Consider the following 19,849-nt stretch of genomic DNA (forward strand, 5'->3'; position numbering starts at 1 on the left):
GACTGTATCAGGCGTCAGAAATGGCTCTGCTCCCAGGGCCCACCTGCCGTCATCGCCCTCAGTCAAGGCCAAGGCTGTCTGGTAGGAGGCAGCCGGCAGGGCAGAAGAAGAGCTCAGCAAGCAGGGAAGCTGAGTGTCCACGCCCGCAGCTGTCTGGCTGGGATCACGCGAGAGGAAACTCACGGAGAGCAGGCAGGGAATTCCGGGCTGGCTCCAGAATGTGCGGGGCCCACGGCAAAAGGGAAGTGCAGGACCCCAGACAGGGGCGTAGAAGCTAGTCTCCCCTCTGTGAGCCCACTGCCCCAGCCCCGGCACCAGGGCCTCCCCAGGGGCTCGCAAACCCCCACCCCATGAGGTGCTCAGAGCCTGCCCTAAAGATGGGCCCAGCCCTGCCATCAGCACCACAGTGCCGCCAGCCTGGGGCAGGGATGGCCGCCACCGTGCCCCATCCTCAGATACCCGTGGTGTGGTGCGGGTACAAACATCCCCCTGCCCGCACCCCCACCCAGGCCTCAGGTGGCGGGGAAGGCAACAACAGGAGGCAGACACCTCCCCCATGACCCCTCAACTGCCTAGGATGGAGGGGGCGGCAGCCAGGGTGAGTCGAGGAGGACAATCGGGGCACCTCGGGGTGGGAAGCAGGCAGCCGAGAGCCATCCTGGGGAGGTGAGGGGCGGCAGGAGTCAGGACTGCATGCCTCCACTCTCCCACCAGACTTCCCTTACACGACACAAATGCAAAGGTAATTATTAAGAAGTTCAAGACCACAACCCAGAGCATTAAACCCTAAATGCAGGGTTCCTGAGTGTGGGGGTCTGTGCCGTTACTGGACCAGTCACATGCCCGTGAAGCCAGCCCTGCTTGTGGTGGCAGAGGAGGGTCGGCCAGGGTCGCTCTGTGGCCCTCTGAGGCGTGCACAGCTCCGCGTCACTGCCAGACCCATTTCTTTGCTGGCGCTGCTGTGGTGGCACTGTCCTGTGACAGCATCCGTCCCACCAGGGACTCAGCACAGGGGCCCTGGCTAGGGCCCCGCCCCCCCCCCCAGAACCTAGAGTGGACCAGAGCCCTCCACCCGGCCTATATGGTTCAAAGCCCTGGTCACTAGGTAACACGTAGGAGGAAGACAAAAGATTTCTCAAGTTTTCTCTTGTAATCATTTAGTCTCGTGCTGTCTTGAAGGAAAAAAAAAGGAAACCCTGGGTGAAAATATTATTAACTGAAATATAATCTACATACAGTGAAATGCATAAATCTTCGTCAATGATTTTTGACAAGTGTAGACACCATCGCTGAAATCAAGACATAAAATATTGTCACCCAGCAAATGATCACAAGTCCCTTTCCTGTCAACCCTCCCACACACGGGCGCCCACTGCTCCTCTCAGCACCGATTCGTTTTAGCTGATCTTGAACTTCGTGTGAGCGAACTACGCAATACACGGGAAGGAGCGTCCTGGGCCCGGCTTCTTGCACTCAGCACAGCATTTCCCAGTGTCCTCTGTGTGGTCGGCGCATCGGTTTGCTCCGTGTTATTGTGGAGCGGTGCTGCATTCATTCTCTGTCGCAGCTGGTCGGCCATCCGTGTCGGGCACACAGGTCTGTTTCCTCTTGGGATTATTCTGAGTGAAGCTCCCTTGAATAGTGCTGTACATGTCCTTTTGTGGGGGTAGGCTTTCATTTTCCTTGGGTAAAACTTACGGATGGCAAATAACAAGATGTTCACCGTCATTAGCCAGTAGGAGATGCAGATTAAAACCACAGTGAGCCCTGGCTATTGTGGCTCAGTGGACTGAGTGCCGGCCTGCAAACCAAAGGGTCGCTGGTTCGGTTCCCAGTCAGGGCACATGCCTGGGTTGTGAGCCGAGGTCCCCAGTGGGGGGTGCATAAGAGGCAACCACACACTGATGTCTCTCCCTCTCTCTCTCCTTCCCTTCTTCTCTCTCTAAAAATAAATAAATAAAATCTAAAAAAACCCACAATGATATATGACGGCACCCCTGGCAGAAGGGCTACAATCCAATAACAGGCTGACCGCAGCGAGTGCTGGCAAAGCTGTGGGGGGACAGGAACACTCCCAGGGGAATGTTTTCTGCTTTGGCAATTTCTTCTCTCACCTTTTTCTTCCTTCCAGTTCTCATTTTTTTCTTCTCTTTCTTCTTGAAGTGGGAGCTTAGTTCCTTGTCTCTGACTTCCATTGTTTCTGATGAAAAGGGAAACATTATTCTCATCGTTGTTTTCTTGAAGGGGATGTTTCTTTTTCTCTCTGGCTGCTTTTTACATTTTCTCATTTGCTTTGGTTTTCAGTGGTATGATGATGGTTTTGCCTTTGGGGTTTTCTTTGTATTTATTTGAAGTCACTGACCCCCCTGAATATTAGGTTGATGTCTTTCATCACTTTGTAAATTTTTGGCCAGCCTCGTTTCAGAGGCTCCTTCTACCCAACTCTTCCTCCTCGCCCTCACAAACTCCAGTCACCGTGTGTTAGTGGCACTCAGAGGATGCCTCTGTCTCTAATGATCTGTTCATTTTTTAACTATTTTTCTTCTGTGTGCCTCAGTCTGGGCCTTTTGGATCACTGACTTGTCTCTGAATTCCTGGTCCTGTTTTCTGCGGTGTCGAATTAGCTCTCACTCTCATCAAAGACCATTTCATAAACCCTTTATTCCAGATTCTGTATGTTTCAGTTCTGTGAAAGGCTTGTCCTCTGAATTGCGTTCACTTAGATGCATGTTTCTTTATCCCATGACTTTTAAAACTAGGAATCTTAGTTTGTCTGGTGTTTTCTCGGTGTTACAAGGGGAACAACAGCGTTGTGCAGACCTCTGTGGCCCAGCTGGAAGTAGAATCTGTCTGGGAGACCTCTGGCGCCATGTTCTCTCCAGCACTTTTCACATCACTGGAGAACTGCGGGAAGAGTGCGGAGAATTCTCCTGTATCCTCCACCCAGAGTCTCCGCTCAGGTTTTGCCAGCCGTCCTCACGGAGTCCCTTGTGGAAAGAGAGGTGCTCTAGGCCGCCACCAGACCTGGCCGCCGCCTGCCTCAGCTCCGCGCAGCTCCTCCCGGCCCCTCCTGTCCTTGGCGTGTTGAAGGCGACCCCCCCGCCACTTTCACAATGTCCCTCGGTCAGGCTTGTCTGGGGCTGCCTCACGGCCACACTGCGGTTATGAGTCTGGGCAAGCGTGTCACGGACGTCGCACCGAGCTTCTCCCCCTGCAGCCAGCCCCGGTGGGAGCCAAGTCGGCTGTCCTGCTGGCGGCGATGACACCTTCAGTCGCTGGAGCACAGGGACACCCGGCAGCTTTCCCCGCCCTCGGGTTGCTGTTTGCTTTTAAAATTCCCAAGTGTTTCATCACGAGAGATGCTGAAACTATGTAAACACCTGGTATTCTTCTAACTTTCCCTCACTAGTTTTACTATTTATTGATTCTTTTTATTCCTGAATTAATCAGCACATCATGATAGCCCTAAGAAATTCTTCTAAATTCTCTCATTTCTTCTACATTTATTAGTTGACATTCTACTCTAAGGAAGAGTTTTTTCTTTCCCAGTTTATTTGCTCACTTTTTAAAAACCAGTGTGGATTTGTGAACTTCTGCTTCTGGGATTTCAATGTTTCCAGTGCAATCACTGTCTCTTTTCACGCCCCAGTACCCCAGATCTGGCCAATGGGCACGCCTTCAAACCCGCATCTGGGTCCTTTTGACACGTCCCATGGTCCTTCCTTTCTGCCACAACGAGATGTTCTGGACAGTTCTTATGTTTCCCCAATCCCTCCCTGGAACAAGCCGCCTCTTCACAAAGCATTGGTTCCCTCGGCGGCCGATTGCGTGTAGAAACCAAGGCCTCCGAGTTGCATGCGCTCCTGCCCCTGTGGTGGTCCTGTCCTCAGGTGCTCTCGGAGAACGGGCGTGAGACACATGAGTGTGCGTGCACGGACATACACACAGACCTTGGAAAGCATGGTTCCCCTCAACGCCTCCACTGCCAACCCAGCCAGCCTCAGGGCTCACTCCAGCTTCCCCGTCTCCTGTTTGTAACTCCCTCCTTTGGTGAGAGACCTAACTCCCATTTTCCTCAATATGTTTGTTTGTCACTAGGGCTCCCCAGATACCCCTCACTAGGCTGCCGCCCCCCTGCAGCCACCTGACTGTGCCGGTCCCAACCCCACGCTGCCATCACCCACACAGCTGTCCACCAGAACCAACAAGGCCACTGTCCCTTCGGTCCCTAACCTTGTGAGGGCCTCACCCCTCTTCAGCCACCACCATGCTCTGCTCGCCTTTCTCTTAGCTCTGGATGTTTGAAGATAAACCAGTGTTAGAATTTTCTTTGCTCGGAATGAAAGAGCAGGCGTCATTCGGACCTGTGTAGAGTGGAGGTGTTAATGTTACAGGGTGCAGCCAAGAGGGGGACCCCAAATGGGCATTTCAAATGGGGTCCAGAACTCAAGGTGTCCAGGAGATTTTAAGGTGTCTTTACCCCTTCCCCCACAGGTGTGAGTTGGGGGAAGGGGCACACAGAGCAAGAGCATGCAGAGCAGCTTTGCAGCTAATCCATGGTGTGGTCATTTAACATACCTATAGCCTTTGGCTGGTCACTTAGATATGCTAAATAGCTATGGCCATGCTCTAGGCCAGGGGGATGGAAAGGGACCTTCCCCCCAAGATGTGACTGGGGGGGCAGGTCCCCCGAGTTACAGCACCTGCGTGGGAGCTCAGAGAAGATTGGCTCCATGACATGGGGCCACACCTGCCCAGACCCACAATGGCGACCAGTAAAGCTAGAAAGGACAGCAGATCGAGGGCATGTGAGGTCGAGTGTGGGAAATGGGGCTGCAGAGGAAGATTGGTGCGGGGATTTAAAATGGAGATGTGGCAGCTACTGGGCAGAGGAGAGAGAACCACGTGGCTTTAGCAGAGTAGGAACTCAGGCAGCCCTGCGTGAGAGAATCACCATGTGGATATAGCAGAGAATCGCCACTCGGCTTTGGCTGAGTGGCGACCCCCCCTTCCCCACAGCTTTGTGGGGAGAAGCACGCAGGTTTTGGCTGAGTGGGGACTCCCGTGGTCCTGGGAGAGAGGACCATGCAGCTGGAACAGTGGAGAGAGGACCACGTGCCTGTGCCAGAGTGGGGACCCCCGCAGCTTTAGTAGGGGAAACCACCACCTGGTTTTAGCAGAGATCCCAGCAACTCAGCTGAGGGTGCCGGGAACCCAGGGAGGTCTCCCAGTCGAGATGGAGGACTAACTGGGAATAACCAGAGGACTGCCTGAGCCATGGACTTCTATTTCCTTTCCTGAGATACGGTACTTTGGACTGGGCAAAGGGGGAAGGAAGAACTGTCTGTTTGTGGGTGTTTTAAGGGACTTGAGGAATTTTGATGAAGACATTAGGTCACTACTTTAAATTTGTATACATTAAATAAACATTTCCTTTCCTTTTCACAAGTCTCTGGTATTGAGAGACGTCTTTCCTCTGGCAGCGGACATAATGGATCTGGGGTCTTCTTTCAGTAATAGTATATCATCCCAAGGCCCCCCTTGCTGTGCTCTATAACAGTAAGTAAGTGTATTTTTCACAAATCAAAGATAATTTTGTTTTGGTTCATATGACCTGCTTAGAAGGATTTTTTTCCGTTTTTAACATTGTCTAATTTTGCCACTCTAAGTAAGATGCAGCCGATGCTTACTCCAGAGTGACCGCTGCCTGGGGTTCAGGCAGAAACACGTCAGTGGGAGTCCAGCCCCGCTTTCTGGTGCTACTGCCTCCGGAAAGCAGGCCCTGTCAGAATAGGCTGGCTCCGATCAAAGTCAGCTACAGCCCGGGTGGCGCTGCAGGCCGGAGACCCACTATGGTGGGTCTGCCTACAGCAGGCAGCACTGACTCGGAAGCTACTTCCAGCTCAGCGCACACTTTTCCATTTCTCCAATCAGAAGTGAGGCAGAGGGGGCAGCCACTGACCTCGTGTTTGTCTCCGGCCTCATCTGCATGTCCAAGAAAAGATTGCTCCCACGAGGCCCCCTCTGGGTTTCGAGGTGCAGATAGGGGCACAGGTTACTGGTGATCACTGTGTCCATCGTCCTCTCCACTGCACCCCACTAATAGACTTCTCTCTGTTGGTTGAGTTCCTGCAGACAGAGGAGTTTCCATTTGCTCAAACAGGCAGGTGGACTCAGGAAAAGGAAAGCAGGCTGTCGCGCCCTGAGGCCGCCCTTCCCGAGTCTGCCCGGCGGGGACTGTTCCCATGGCCCTCGGGAGGGCTGAAAGGCAGTGTGGCGAAAACGATGTCCCTGCCTTCATCTCCAAGTGCGTTGTCGTTGTTGGATTCTATTTTTAAAAGTCATAATCTGACTTCTACCTCTGGCAACATGGCAGATAAATATTTTTAAAACCCTTTTAAGCATTGATGTGCTTTAAAAAGCCTTTTTTACCCACCATCACCCCCAACAGGAGTTTCTGCTCAGTGCTCGGGGAGAGGGAAGATGGGGCCGAACATGAGCAAAAAGTCTGCTTTTGACCTTGCAACCTTCTTGGTAATTGGGTGGCAAGGTTTTTATTTTTATTTATGTTTAATTTCTTTCCTTTAATTGACTGCTAATGAAGAAAAATACTAAATACTGAGTGGCTGAAAAAGCAAGTGAGAGCAAGAACCCAGAGAAGTAGCTGTGAAGCTGCCTGGCCCTGGTGGCCTGTCGCCCGGCCCACAAGCCTCAGCTGTGGTTGGCACGTGCTGCGTATGTCTGGGCACCGTGGACACACCCCAAGGTGCTCCCATGGCATACATACTGGAAAATTTTCCCCACACCCCATATAAGCCTGGGACCCCAAAGAGTCATATCTGCAGTGGCAGGGAGAACAAGAAAGAGACCTACCCAGTCCCTAGGTTCTGCAAGACAGCATGCTTGTCTCTAATCTTGTCACTGAGCAGAGAGGGAGAAAGGCCCCTGGCAATGTGGCACCACACGATGACCTCCCCAAGGAATGGCAGACATGAGCGGCCTGGGCAGTCGGAAAAACCTCAAGTGTGAAATTTGGTTTAACCCAAAACAGTGGAGTTCTTGAGTGCTTGCTGCAACCCACACGAGCCCATCTTCAAACTGCACCTCAAAAAACGTTCACAGATACATCTTCTGGAAATGTGAGATCATGTTAAAGAAGGACCATTAAGTTCCAACATAGCCTACAAATAGCAAGATGACACAGAATATAATGTATGTTTAATATTTTTAAAAGAATGAGAATATGATGGAAAATCAAGAGATTATGCAAATGGCCAATCATCTCTGTGAAAGACCCAATAGAACTTCAAGAAATAAAAAGTCTGAGTTAAAAAGTTCGGGGGAAAGGGTTAGAGTAGAATAGAAAAAGCCGAAGAGGACATTTAGGAGCTGGAAGATGCATTTGAAAAATATCACACAGGGAAAGCAGACGTGGAAAGTGTGGAAGAGATAAGAGATACCAAGCTAGAATGAGACCTTGTAACGTATGTCTAATCAAGTTCCCTGGGGAGGAGGAGAGAAATAATGGAGCAGAGATGATACTTAAAGCAAAGCAACTGTGAGTTTTCACAAGCAGGTGGAAGATGAGAATCCTCACTTCCAGGAAATCCAGTGAATTATCAGCCAAATAAATGCAAAGGAATACACATGTGTACATCACAGAGAATCTGCAGAGAACCAAAGAGAAGAGCTTAAAATTATCTGAAGGGAAAAGATGGACCCCCTCCCGAAGCACGGGGAGGCCGACGTGTCTCAACAGCAGAAACCGAATGACGGGGGATCCCGTGTCGCTTGAGGGGGAAACCTGTGAACACAGAATTATTTACACAGCCTAAATAACTCTTTAACATAAGGGTGAAATGGATATTTTAGACACACACAACTAAGAGAATTTGGGGCATAAGAAGGAATTGTGGGGAGTAAAGATAGAATTAATACATAAGACCACCAGGCAGGGAAGGAATGATTGAAGCTCATACGTTCTGAGGTTTCTCATGTGGAGGGTAAGTGCTGGTGACTTAAGACTGTGGGTTAGTTACACATTTTAAAATATAAAATTTTCAGCGATAGAATGGTAAAAAGTATATTCAATTTTATATGAGTACAAAAAAGAGAAAGGGGAGGGATTCAGTTCAAAATAAGGAAACACAAGGAAGAGCACCATAGAAAAAGGCAATGAGCAATTTAACGTAGACCAGATAAATTGTAATAGTGCGCACAACAGACCTGTGAGTGAAAATGAGCGAATCACAGGTGTGCGCAGAGATGGGGATGAGACGAAACAGACTAAGTAAGAACAAATAAACTAAGCCTGCACACACAGACACAGTCTGGTTCTCTCATGTTTATATAATGTGCAAAAACATCTAAACCAAGCAGCAGATTGAGGAGAGATGCGAAGATGAACTCAAACCGCAGAGAAGCGCAAACGAGTGATAAACACAGCATTCAGGAGAGGGGCTCCCTCTAAGCGGAAGTGCAGGGATGCCATTAGAAACAGGAAGATTTCGAAACTACCAAAACTGTTCTTTGTCTTTAAATGAGCAGATGAGCCCGTAGTCGTCCCTCGGGCTCCCATGCTGATGCTCTCCACAGAGTGCATCAGCATTTCATCGCTACTCAGTATTTAACAAGAACAATTTATAGTTTTTTGAATTTGATTTGTATGTGGTGTGAAATAGGGTTCCAATATCATTTCATTCCAGGGGAGAGCTAGTCATTGATCAAGTGACTGTCATTTTCCCAGTGCGGTGGTCACCCCTGTCCCACAGTGACTTTTCACGTGTAGTAGGATTTTTTTTTCTGGGTCCTCTCTTTTCTCCTGTCAGACCTGCATTGATTTGTCGGTTCCTCAATCGATGCCTCACTGACTCGGTCACAGCAGCTTCCTGGCTTGACGGCCTGACGTCAGCTGCAGGCACTTGTCCCTTCGAGAACCTCCTCTTGTTCTCCTTGGTTGTCTGGGGGCACTTCTCCTCCCAAATGAGCTTCTCATGATCATTTCATCCAGTTCCAAAAGGATTTCCTCAAATTTATAAATTTATGGTAATGTTTCCCACTCAAGAATAAGAAATGTCTTTGCATTGGTTCAAATCTTATTTTATGACCTTCAATAAGGTTTTACAGTCCTTTTCATATTGGTCCTGTGGCTTCCTTGTTAAATTTACTCATAAATATTTTATGGTTTTTGCCATTATTATGAGTAGAGTATATTTCCCTTTTCCATTTCTAAATGGTTATTGCTAATGAAGAGGAGAATGATTAACTTTAGTATATTTATCATCTGTCTAGTACCGCATCATAATTCTCTTCCAATTTTAACATTTTTCACTAGTTTCTTGGAGTTCTGAGTATACAGATACACAGTCAGTAAAAAGAGACATTTGTTAGCTGCCTTTTCCAAGCTTTTACTTATTATTTTATTTTCTTGTGTTATTATCCTTCCTTTTTAAGTAAAGAAATAGCGACAGCTTCCCTGTCTGGCTCCTGATTTCAAGTGAGACAATGGTGGACATCAATGATGACCTATGTAAGGAGCTTTCCCGCTTTCCTTTTTCCTTAACATTTTAATTTGGAGTGACTACGTATTTGAGGAATTTTTATGTCTATTTTGGCTCTGGGTTTGAGGTATGCCCTCCTCTTGATCTCAGAGGCCACTGCCTTGATTGTTAATAGGGACCATTCTCTCCCTAAATTCCTCTGGTTTCCTTTCTGTTCAAACCTTGTGGTTTTCTTGGAAACTCACTTTTCACTACAGTCACTTCTAGAGTTTTGCTACTTGGTTGTCTCTGTTGATGTCATCATGCTAGTCATTCTTCCCTTCTCTGGAGCCTGGACCACCCCCTCATACAAATGGTTATTTTCCACTGCCAGCTCATTGGAGCTCAAGTTCAGACACTCAGGTAACATAAGGTAGTAGTGGTCCCACAAACGGTGCCTGATGGGGGGTGGCTGCCCCTCGGGGCCTCAGTCTGGGAGTAGACAGGTTGTCTGCCCCTGTGGAGACACTTGGAAAAAGCCTCCTTCTGTCTGGTCAGCCTACGGCTCATGGTCTCAGAGGTCGAGGAGACCCAGCCCACCCAAGAGAGCCAGCCCCCACCCCTCCAGCCTTAGGCCCACCTGCCAGAGGCCTCAGAAGCTATTTGGCTCAGGTGAGCCAGAGGGTAGGAGCTGAGAAAAAAAGAACTGAAATGATCAAACAGATCAAATGATATGTTTGATTCTGTGACTAAACTCTCTTTTGACATTATCTGGCTACATTTTTGTGGCTGCTAATCTCATGGAGAGAAAAGGGCAGATCTTTGGGAGGAGAAATTGACACCCTTCTGATTAGCTCCACCTTTTTCTTCTCTAAAAGAATAACAGGGAGAAGTTGTTATCTGTGGTTGTAGGATGCCTCTGTGACAAGGGACCTGCCAGGTGTTGACCTCAGGGCAGCACTTGCCCGGCAGCTACAGGGCCCTAGAGGTTGTGGCATCTCCTTGGGGCCCGTAAGTCTAAAGTAGTGGGGAGCATCATCACCCGTGGCTCATGCTGAGTGTCTCCACGATAATCCTTGAGATAATTGGAGGCAGCCGAGGTGTCATGGCCTTGAATCATTAGCTGACGGAGACGCAGGAAAGAACCCATGTAATGAGGCGTCAGCAAGAGAGTGAAGACCCAGTGAGAGCAGCAGCATCCCCCACCCATCCCTCAAAGACACGGAGAGCCCAGAGGAGCTAGAGAAAATGTCGAGGGGTCTTGGTACTCCTCCTTGGTACCAGGAGGAGAAATGAGGGCTCCGGTGACCGTGACGGAGAATCAGACAGAGCAAACTCAAAGGCTTTAGGCAAAGAACAGGAACTCGGGGACAGGGATGTATTTGGGGGAAGTGCTCCAGAGCAAAACCATTTTGTAAAGGACACTCTCCCAAAGGCAAAACTCCTACTGTGCTTCACATTTTTATGCAGCTTTTCTTCCCAAGAAGGCCTCCCCAGGAAGGAAATAACCCTTCAGGAGCCTGTTGAGATCACTTACTAGGGCAGACAGAGGTAAAAAAGGAACACTAGTGATGTTGTCATTTCTATATAACCAAGAGACAGAGAAGCTAGAAGACAGGCTTTAGATATGCCCTAAATTCACGGGCATGAGGTTATTTTTCCATCTCAAGAAATCTCTCTACAAGCCCCCACCCCCATCACTGATAAGGCTTTGTGGCATGCTCAGGTAGAGCCCAGACAGAGCCCGGGTCTGCAGTCTCTCACCCCCGTACTTTCCACAATCTCCGCTCTTTCTACGGCTCGCCTCTGTTCCTTTGAAACCACTCACTTCTGCCCTCGCTGGGGTGGCTCAGTGGCTTGAGCACTGGCCTACGAACCAAAGGTTTGCCAGTTCTATTCCCAGTCAGGGCACATGCCCGGGTTTCAGGCCAGGTCCCCAGCAGGGGGTACACGAAAGAGAACCACATAATGATATTTTTCTCCCTCTCTTCCTCCCTCTCTTCACCTCTCTCTAAAAATAAATAAAATCTTTTTTTTTTAAACATTCACTTCAGACACCGAGCCTGCAGTCTTGGTCTCAGCGCTGTCCCGTCACCGTCCTCACCAGGTTCCCTCCCCCAGGTTCCCTCTCCCAGCTGGCCTCTTCCGCCCTGTGCGAGGCCCTGGGCTGAGCTCTGAGCAGAAGCAGAATTTGACCCTTGTCCTGAACCCAGAGACCACGCATCCCGGCCCCAGGCTCTGAGTGACTGTGTGGTGTGGCTGCCGCAGCCCCTGCCCCAGGGCCACTGTCCTGTCTGAGGACCCAGAGGAAGCAGGGATCCCCACTTTGAGGTGACAAGCCCTGAGCGCTGGCAGGCAGCCCGGAAAACCTCCAGGCCCTCAGCCCGGGAGCTCGGGTTAAGTGGAGTGTGCCCTGTGGGAGGCCTTGGGGAGAAGCTCTGGAAGTCCCCGGTCAGGTGGCTGTGCCCTTGTCACGCAGTGTAGAGGGGCAAAGGGCACAACAGAGCAAGGGCACCCAGAGGGAAGAGGAACCCCAGGACCCGAGGTGGGCAGTGGGCCTAGGCCTCTGCGGGGGCCGGGCCATCATGCCGCTGCCTCTGAAACTGAGCCCGGCCCGCCAGGCAGATCAGGGCCCTGCTGACCGCCTGCACTGCCGAGGTGTTGAGCGGAACCTGCAGAGTCGGAGCTGCGGGTCAGTTCTGGTCACCTTGCCCGGAGAATGTGTCATTTCAGAGGCCCTCCACTCGGAAGCTGGGCAGAGTCTGCCTGGTCAAGCAAACCCCTGGAGCAGTGGAGGGTACAAGGGCAGCTCTTCCTCGAGACCTTGCAGATGTGCTCCCTCAAGTCTGCCTTTTAAACCAGTCAGCACTGCCGGAGCAGACGCGCTCACCTGTGCGTTAAGGCCGGCCTCCTGCACGCCGACCAGCTCACGCCCTGCCGTGGCGTCAGTGACGCCAAATGGCTTCTTCTCTTCCAGTCCTACGTACCCAACCCAGCACGAATTGAGAGCACGTACTCTGTGCACAGCTCCTGACACTAGTTACCTTGTTTCGTCCTCAGAGCAATTCTGTAAGCAGCAAGCCATTGTCATTCTCACTTTTAAATTAGAGGGGAAAGAGGGTAGGGGGTTTGCCTGGGTCACAAAGCCAACAAGGGCCAGGAGTCAGTACCGAGGTTTTACCAAGTGTTTCTTGAAACCCATCTGCGTGTCCAAGAGCCCTGGATGGGTTGGGCACAGCACGCACGCACGACAGTGAGGCAGCCCCGCGTCGGCGGCTCCGCGTCAGCAGCTCACACGCAGGGCGACTCCGCCGTGTGCCCTGGCCGCACGAGAGTCCTCGTCGGTCTCAGCAAAGCTGAGCTCGGTGGTTTGGGGTCTCATTTCCTCCCTTCTGGGGTCCCTTAGCAAGGCTGGGGGCTCTAAAGGAAGGGGCTGCCCAGCCTACTCCGCTGACCTCTGTCGCTGCAGGTGCTTTGCGTATTGAGAGGATTGTTTGAAACTCCGGGATAAGGCACCGGGAGGGTGGCAGGTCCTCCCAGTCTGGGACTGGAGCATCTGTGAACGGACCCACCCAGGGATCACGTCCTGACCCGGGCCAGGGGCTGCATCTTGGTTCCACTCGCTGTGTCCTGCTGATGAAAGGCCCGGACTATGCAGTTACACCTGAACTTGTAGATTGGTTTCCAGTAAAGTGCAGACTATTTCTTTCTGATGGAAAAATGACCCCAAAGGTCACAGTGTTCTTGCCCTGCAAGTCGTTAAGCAATTGTGTGTCTCAACAGACCATGGCACCTGCCCCCACAAACCCCCTCTGATTCTCATGGGAGTCAGCCTCACCCTCCCAAGGGTCCCCTCATTAGGAGTCAAAAAATCTTTAAGTTAGGTGTGCTTTATATTCCCCGAGTGTCACGGTTTTATGTTTTTGAAAAGTATGCTTTGGCACCTGCGTCCATCTGCAGGCGGAAGCAAGCACTCCACATGCCCTGTCGGGGGCCCTCTCGTGTGCTTCGGTCTGGCCCACAGCTGGTTAGATTCCAATCCCGGGAGCAGAGTTGAGGGCGCACCACCAGCTAAGGGGCTTCATTCCCTCCCGATGTTCCAGGCATTTCTGACTTTGACTTAGTGGGTTGTCTGAAGGCCGGTCTGTCCAACTGCAGTCTAGGACCGCTGAGTGATGCACATGGTAGGTTACAGCATCTCCCGGCAACGGGTGACCATATGTTTCTGTTAGGGTTTGAGACCTGGAGGATTTGGTCAGGACTTTCAGAGCTGGACAAGATTCTGCTGCCATGAAGCACACAATCGTCTTGTTCAGGGCTCTGCTCTGTGGTCACCGGGAGGGCATCACATCTGCTCAGCGGTCACCTGGGCAATTTCAGGGAACACATAGGGGAGGGGGCCAAGAGACATTATACTGGAGGGCGGGCTGGCCAGGTGTGTGTGCATGCTGGCGCAGGTTTGGCCTGAGGTGCTCAGAGATCCAAGCAGAGTTTCCTCGTGTCTCACTGCGAGCCCCCAGCCCTCCGGGGAGCCGCTGCATTGGCCTGTGAGCTGCCCATTCTCGGGGGTGTGAGTGGCAGAGGCACGAGAGGCCAGGCTGCTGATGGCGGACGGATACATCCTAACATCAGAGACGCTCAGACCGTGGATGTCAGGACCATCCTGGCACGAGTCCCTTGAGGCAGAGACCCTGTCCCCGGCTGAGCAGACGACCCAAGTCTGAGCGATTTGGAGTGCGGCTGATTCAAATCTAGAGCCTACCACCCACAGCCCACTTGCTGTCTGACCATAAGCAAGTCCCTTCCGACTCCAGTGTGCTAATCTGTAAAACGGGCACACACACGTGCCTCAGAGTGAGGCCTGTGTGTTTGCTCCACAGAGCTGTAGAGGGAGAGTCCACGAGCTCGCACGTGTACCTGCGTGCTGGGCGTGGCGCCTGGCCCTGGCACGCCTCAGCGCATGGTTGCTACTCTCAGCATTGCTCTGTCTGCCTGGGTGCTGGGAACGCACCTCCCCCGGGAGGAGCTACAGGCTTCCTTCCTAATACTTGAGTGTGAATAAGTCTTTACAGGGCAGAAGTGGACCTGGAGCAGCCCCAGCACCCAGGGCCCCCAGAGGGTGTGAAGGTTCCCAACCAAGGTGACCAGTGGTGAAAGCCCAGGGGGGCTGCTGTCCTCCCCACGAGCAGCCTGGGCGGTGCAGAGAGCTTCCTGGCCTACGGGAGTGTTCTTCCAGCAGGGGTAGAGACGGGGCCTCCTGCCCACGCTCGGTTCCCTGGGGCTGACAGAGGCTTCCAGGAAAGCAGAGTCACCCCACTGTCCCAAGTGCACAGACGGGCGAGGCAGAGACTTTGCCTCTGCGGCCACAGCTCCCTGCAGCCTGGGTCTGCCCTGTGGGCCAGGCCTCGCCCGGTGCCGGCCGCTCATTCCGCAGATGGGCTGCAGGGCCCCAGGCCGCTGTGCTCTCCGCTGTGCCCAGGCTCCGCACCGTCACTTCCAGGGCTCAGGTCAAATCCCACGTCTTCCCCCAGGTTTCCCTCACCCCCAGATGAGGGCCGGCCCACTCAGCCCCTGTTTATTTCCCCCCTGGCCCACCTGTGTCTGATTTACTGGTCTTCCTCTTCATGCTCTTGTGTGTCTTCCTACACTGCTGTGTGAGTGTCCTGAGGACAGTGTCCTCACCTGCTTGTGTCCCCAACACCGAGAATAGGGTCTGGCACACAGGAGGCGCTCCAGAAACATTTGTTGGATGACAGGGTGGATGGAGAGCTGGCGGGAGGGGCCCGCTGAAGTGCCCCGTGGTTACCACCCGCATGCACGGGGCGTGGAAACTGCACCGGCTGGCCTGCTGGGTGTGGTCTACCTGGCTCTCACGCCAACCCAAACTCTGCGGCCACGTCCAAGGCACGCAGGAGAAGTGACCAGACACTCTGTCCCAGGGCCTCCTGGGGCGCGTCCGAGAGCGTGGGTTGCCTTCGGAGGGTGAGGGAGTCCTGGGACCATCACCCACAGCTCCCGGGTGGCACGCCCCACGTGTCTGCACACACACTGCTCTTCTAAAGGCACATCCTCAGCTTCAGGTCTTTATAAAGCCTGGCTGTGACCCAGGATGTGGGCGGCAGCTCCCTGGTGGGTTTGTTTGTGGGATGCACGGAAAATAAAGCCTGTGATTGAGCTGAGCCTGCTGACAGGTGGGCCCTGGGTTCCTGCGCAAGTCCCTTCTGTCTGCAAACGCTGGGACCGTTGCCTCGCCCAGTGGGGGCTCACGGCAGGCAGCAGTGAGACCGTCAATGCTCGAGGTGGCCGGTTCTTGGCCATGGGCATGCCTTCCGTGTCCACATCCCATGGTTCCCGACCTGCGCTGGGCCTTGCTGAGTGGGCGGCCACCTCAGAGCCAAGAAGTCACCCCAGTGTGGCTTTCTGGTAGGGTGGGCCCCCGTCCTTTGCTGGGGCCCCAGGGACTGCAGGAAGAGATTGAGGCAGTACTGCAGACTGAGACCTGGGTGGGGACCTCCCAAGGCCGAGCAAGGGTCAGGGCTCTCCTCAGTGGCCATGACAAGGATGAGTTCTCAGACAGAAACCGTGTGCTGAGCAAACACACTTGCAGGCAATTCAAGTCCCAGGGTGCAAAGCTGGCAGGTTTCCTGTTGTGTCCAATTCAGGGCACAGTCCACACTCATTCACTCTGTGCCAAGGAGCCAGTCACAGAACCGTCTGTGCTCTGGTGGGGTCAGCGGTGGGAGAGGTCCCCTGCCCCAGGTGGAGGAGGAGCACCTACTGTCTCCCTCTGGTCCCACCACTGGGGTTCACCGGACCTGACTGGCCGAGGCCACCCTCCACCAGCTGCGCCCATGCCAAGCTGGCAATGCCAGGTCTGGGACGCTCGCTGGAGAATCCTCACCCGAGTCACGGGAGGAGCCTTTAGCACCGACTGGTACAAATGGGCTTGTTTCTCCCGCCGCCGTCACTTTCATGTAACAATTCCCCTTTGTGACCGTGTTCAGTAAATTTAATTAGTGTTGAAAAGCAGCTTCTTTGGTATGACGATCCGTTTCTAACCCAGGTAAACAACTTTCTTTGTGACTACAAATTAAACACATTATCTTTTTCATGAATCACGGCTGTCCTCATAAATACCAGAGGCAGTTGCTGGCGGTCTCACTTGGTTACCTTTCCCATTACTGTTTAATCAGCGTCCTGGTAGGAGTGGGAGATTCATCCTGTTTTAGTAACAAGGAGGAGTGGTGACAAGGGGCTTGTTAATGAGGAACCACTGCTGGTCCGCTGCAGTAGGCAGTGGGTGGGATCCCAGACCATCCCTGCGCAGGGCGTCCCTGCTCCTGGCGGGCCTGCTGTCTGCAGACTGGAAAGGGCAGGCGCAAGGCGTTAAAGCTACTTTTACCTTAATTGCAAATAATTAGGACCCCATTGTCTGCCGACAGCTGCTTCCTGTCAGAGAGAACCTGAGTGTCTGGACGACTTCCACGTCCCTGGTTGGCACCTTTTCTGAACACAAAGGCTGCCTCGGTCGCACCTAATCAAACGTGGGCATTGGAGGTGCCACACGCCGCTCTGCCCTTTACAGGCATGTCCTGTGACCCGGGCATGCAGGCATTTCTGAGGAGAAAGGGCCGGGGAGACGGGGTGCTCCCCTTGTCCAGAGTGAGGTGGCTTTCCTTTGACTGCCTGGGCTGGAATCGGTGGTCTCGGAAGCCCCTGCCTGCTCTGCCACTCCAGAGTCAAGTCCCGTTGACCCCAGAAGGCTCACCTCCAAGGGCAGGTGTCTACCCTTCCTGCACCATCCTTCCAGCTCCCTCCTGCCCGGCCCTGGGGGGAGGCAAGGGGGCTGCCCCCTCGCAGCTGCACCAGCTTGGCCTCTGGCCTGGGGTTTGAGTGGTGGGGTGGGACAATGGTAGTGAAGATCAGCTTTTCAAACAGTTGTGTTTCCGAAAACCTGAGTATGCGGGGGTGTCGGGTGGAGACACGTGAGGACAAAGGCCCTGCCCCTGCGAGGTCTCCTGAGGCCAGACAGTGGGGCAGACACTGTGGGGCAGAGGGATTCAGAGAGGGGTACTCTGAGGAAACGGGCCCCCCAGGTGGGTTAAAGCAGATTTAGGGGGAAAGCGCACAGTCTGGGCGGGCAGCACAGCGGGAGGAGAAGGGGCCAGAGGCTCAGAAACTTTGGCTCTCTGTGGTTTTCCGAACCAGTCAGTGAGCGCCCTTCCCGTCGCTCGCGGAAGTTTATTCCAATGGTGATGGAAGGTTGGTGCTTTGTGTAGGGAAGGGATCGAGTGCGCGTGTTCCTAGAGCTGCGTTTCTTCCAGTAGCTGCGTGTACTTTCCAAGGTAACCCATTTTCCGGGAGGAGCAAATGCACCTGGTGGCAAAGCAGCCATAAACACCTCGGGCGGGGGCCAGGGGGCTGGGGGGCTCCCAGGCCCGAGTCATCCTCCGCGGGGCCTGGCGACCTTGACGGGAAGAAGCACGTCTGGCAGCTGCGGAGGCTCCACGGTGCCTGCGAACTGTTAGTTCACGCGCCCGCTTAGGGTCTGCACTTTCGCACTGCTTGGAGATATTTTGACCTTCTAGTTTATTACGATTCAAGAACAAGTCAATAGTTCTTAGCTTGCCAAGGCTAGAGGGATTTAAATGAGTTATTGAATCAAGCAGTTAATCTACCGATAACTGATTCTTTTCCTTTCAAATCTATAATGATGAAAAGCAGACTTAACCAAAATCAAGAAAGGGAAAGTTCTTTTTTTCCCTTGGACATTTTACTCCCCTGGGGTGGGAGCTGGGGCTGAAAGTTCACTCCCGAGTGCTGGGGCCATTCTGTTTTGCTGAGTATTTTGGAAATTTAACTGAAACTTAAAAGCAAAGATTTCTGTGGCCGTGAAATCTGCACTCACGTTTGAATCATTTGTACTTTGCTATCTATCCCTTTATAATTCTCAACATCCCATCTGTCGCCGTCAATGCCACGCGGCTGCCTGCCAGTCTTCTGCCCTCGATGGCTGAGTGGGGCGGTGGTGGTGGCTGCCCGTTTGGCCTTTCACTGCGTGTACCCTTTCGGCACAAGCCAGTCTGCTGTCCACCCTGCCCACTTTGCCATCTGCGCCCTGGGCACCACGGCCGAGACCATCACAGGCTTGTGTTGGGGGTGCGGACTCCCTGCAACACCGCAGCTGCCGTTTCCTGGTCCTTAGCTTCTGGCCCACTGCGGCAGCATTGCGCTAGAAGGGACCGGGCAGTGGAGAAAGGCTGCCCGTGCCACTGTGCTGGTGCGCACCCTGAGAGCTCCATTCTCCCCCAAGGAAAAGGTCGACCTCTGGCCTCCCTGCCCCGACGGCCCTCCCCGCCCCATCCTGAACACTTATGATGCCACTTTCTCCCTACTCTGCTCGTCCTCCAGAGATTCCGCAGTGTCCTCCCCGCCCCCACCCATCCCATTGCCTAACACATCAAACCAAAATCCCCTGCTTGGCTTTCGCAGTCTCCTTTACCCACCCACCCCTCACCTCCTGCACAAAATGCCTCCTCACCTCAGGGCACCTCCCCAAAGTGTGTGATGCTCCCTGCCATGCAGTGGGGGCTGCCTCGACTCAGGCCCTCTGCGTCTTTTGGAAAGCCCTCCTTGTAGCCCCCCTGTATTTCTCCCCAGACAGGCAGGGCTCATGCCCAAGATGTTTGGTGTGAGCCAGCCATAAAAACTGAGCTCCACACAAGCAGACACCACTCTTAGTGGCCACAGCCTGTTGGAGGGGCAGGGACTCCCTTGGGCCCCCTGAGCCTCTGGCTCACAGGCAAATGGAGCCTCTGCTCACCCTGATGTGAACGAGCCACAGAGGAAGCCCAGGGCCCCACCCGAGTGCCCGGAGCTGACCCTCCGTGTTTGTGTGCCTGGCAGGGCTTTCCAGCCTCGATGCGCCGCCAGCCTCCTGCAGGAAGACGCTGTGCCGCCTTGGGAGCAGGTGCACGCTCAGCAGGGAGACCGGCGAGCCCGAGTGCCGATGCCTGGAGGCCTGCAGACCCCGCTACGTGCCTGTGTGCGGCTCCGACGGGAGGTTCTACGAGAACCACTGTGAGCTCCGCCGAGCCGCGTGCCTGCTGCAGAGGAGGATCGCCGCCGTGCACTCCAAGGACTGCTTCCTTAGAGGTAGGAGGGCGGCTCTGGGCCCTGTGACCGGGGTGTGCGGTGGTCCTTCCAGTGCCCGTTTGGCCCCTGACTGGGGGTGCTGAGCATACCGGTCAAAGTGTAAGGGCAGTGGAGGAAGAGGGAGGCCTGAGCCTTGACAACATGGCAGCAGTGGCATTTTGGAGACGCTGGGTCTGTTGTGGCCACCTGCCCTCGGAGGGCAGAATCCAGGGACA

The 19,849-nt window shown here is 53.4% G+C and overlaps 1 protein-coding gene across 1 annotated transcript in view; it reads left to right on the forward strand.

Moving 5' to 3' along the window:
• The window catches only part of FSTL4 (follistatin like 4), a 350,947-nt gene that overhangs the window by 155,058 nt on the left and 176,040 nt on the right, over window positions 1-19,849 (forward strand). Inside the window, exon 4 of the mRNA XM_045826865.1 lies at window positions 19,386-19,634. Within this exon, the coding sequence (XP_045682821.1) occupies window positions 19,386-19,634 (249 nt within the window). The remainder of the gene's footprint in view (window positions 1-19,385; window positions 19,635-19,849) is intronic.

The sequence above is a fragment of the Phyllostomus hastatus genome, unplaced genomic scaffold (genome assembly GCF_019186645.2).
Source record: "Phyllostomus hastatus isolate PE091 unplaced genomic scaffold, TTU_PhHast_1.1 phas_contig_150, whole genome shotgun sequence".
Taxonomy (NCBI): Eukaryota; Metazoa; Chordata; class Mammalia; order Chiroptera; family Phyllostomidae; genus Phyllostomus; species Phyllostomus hastatus.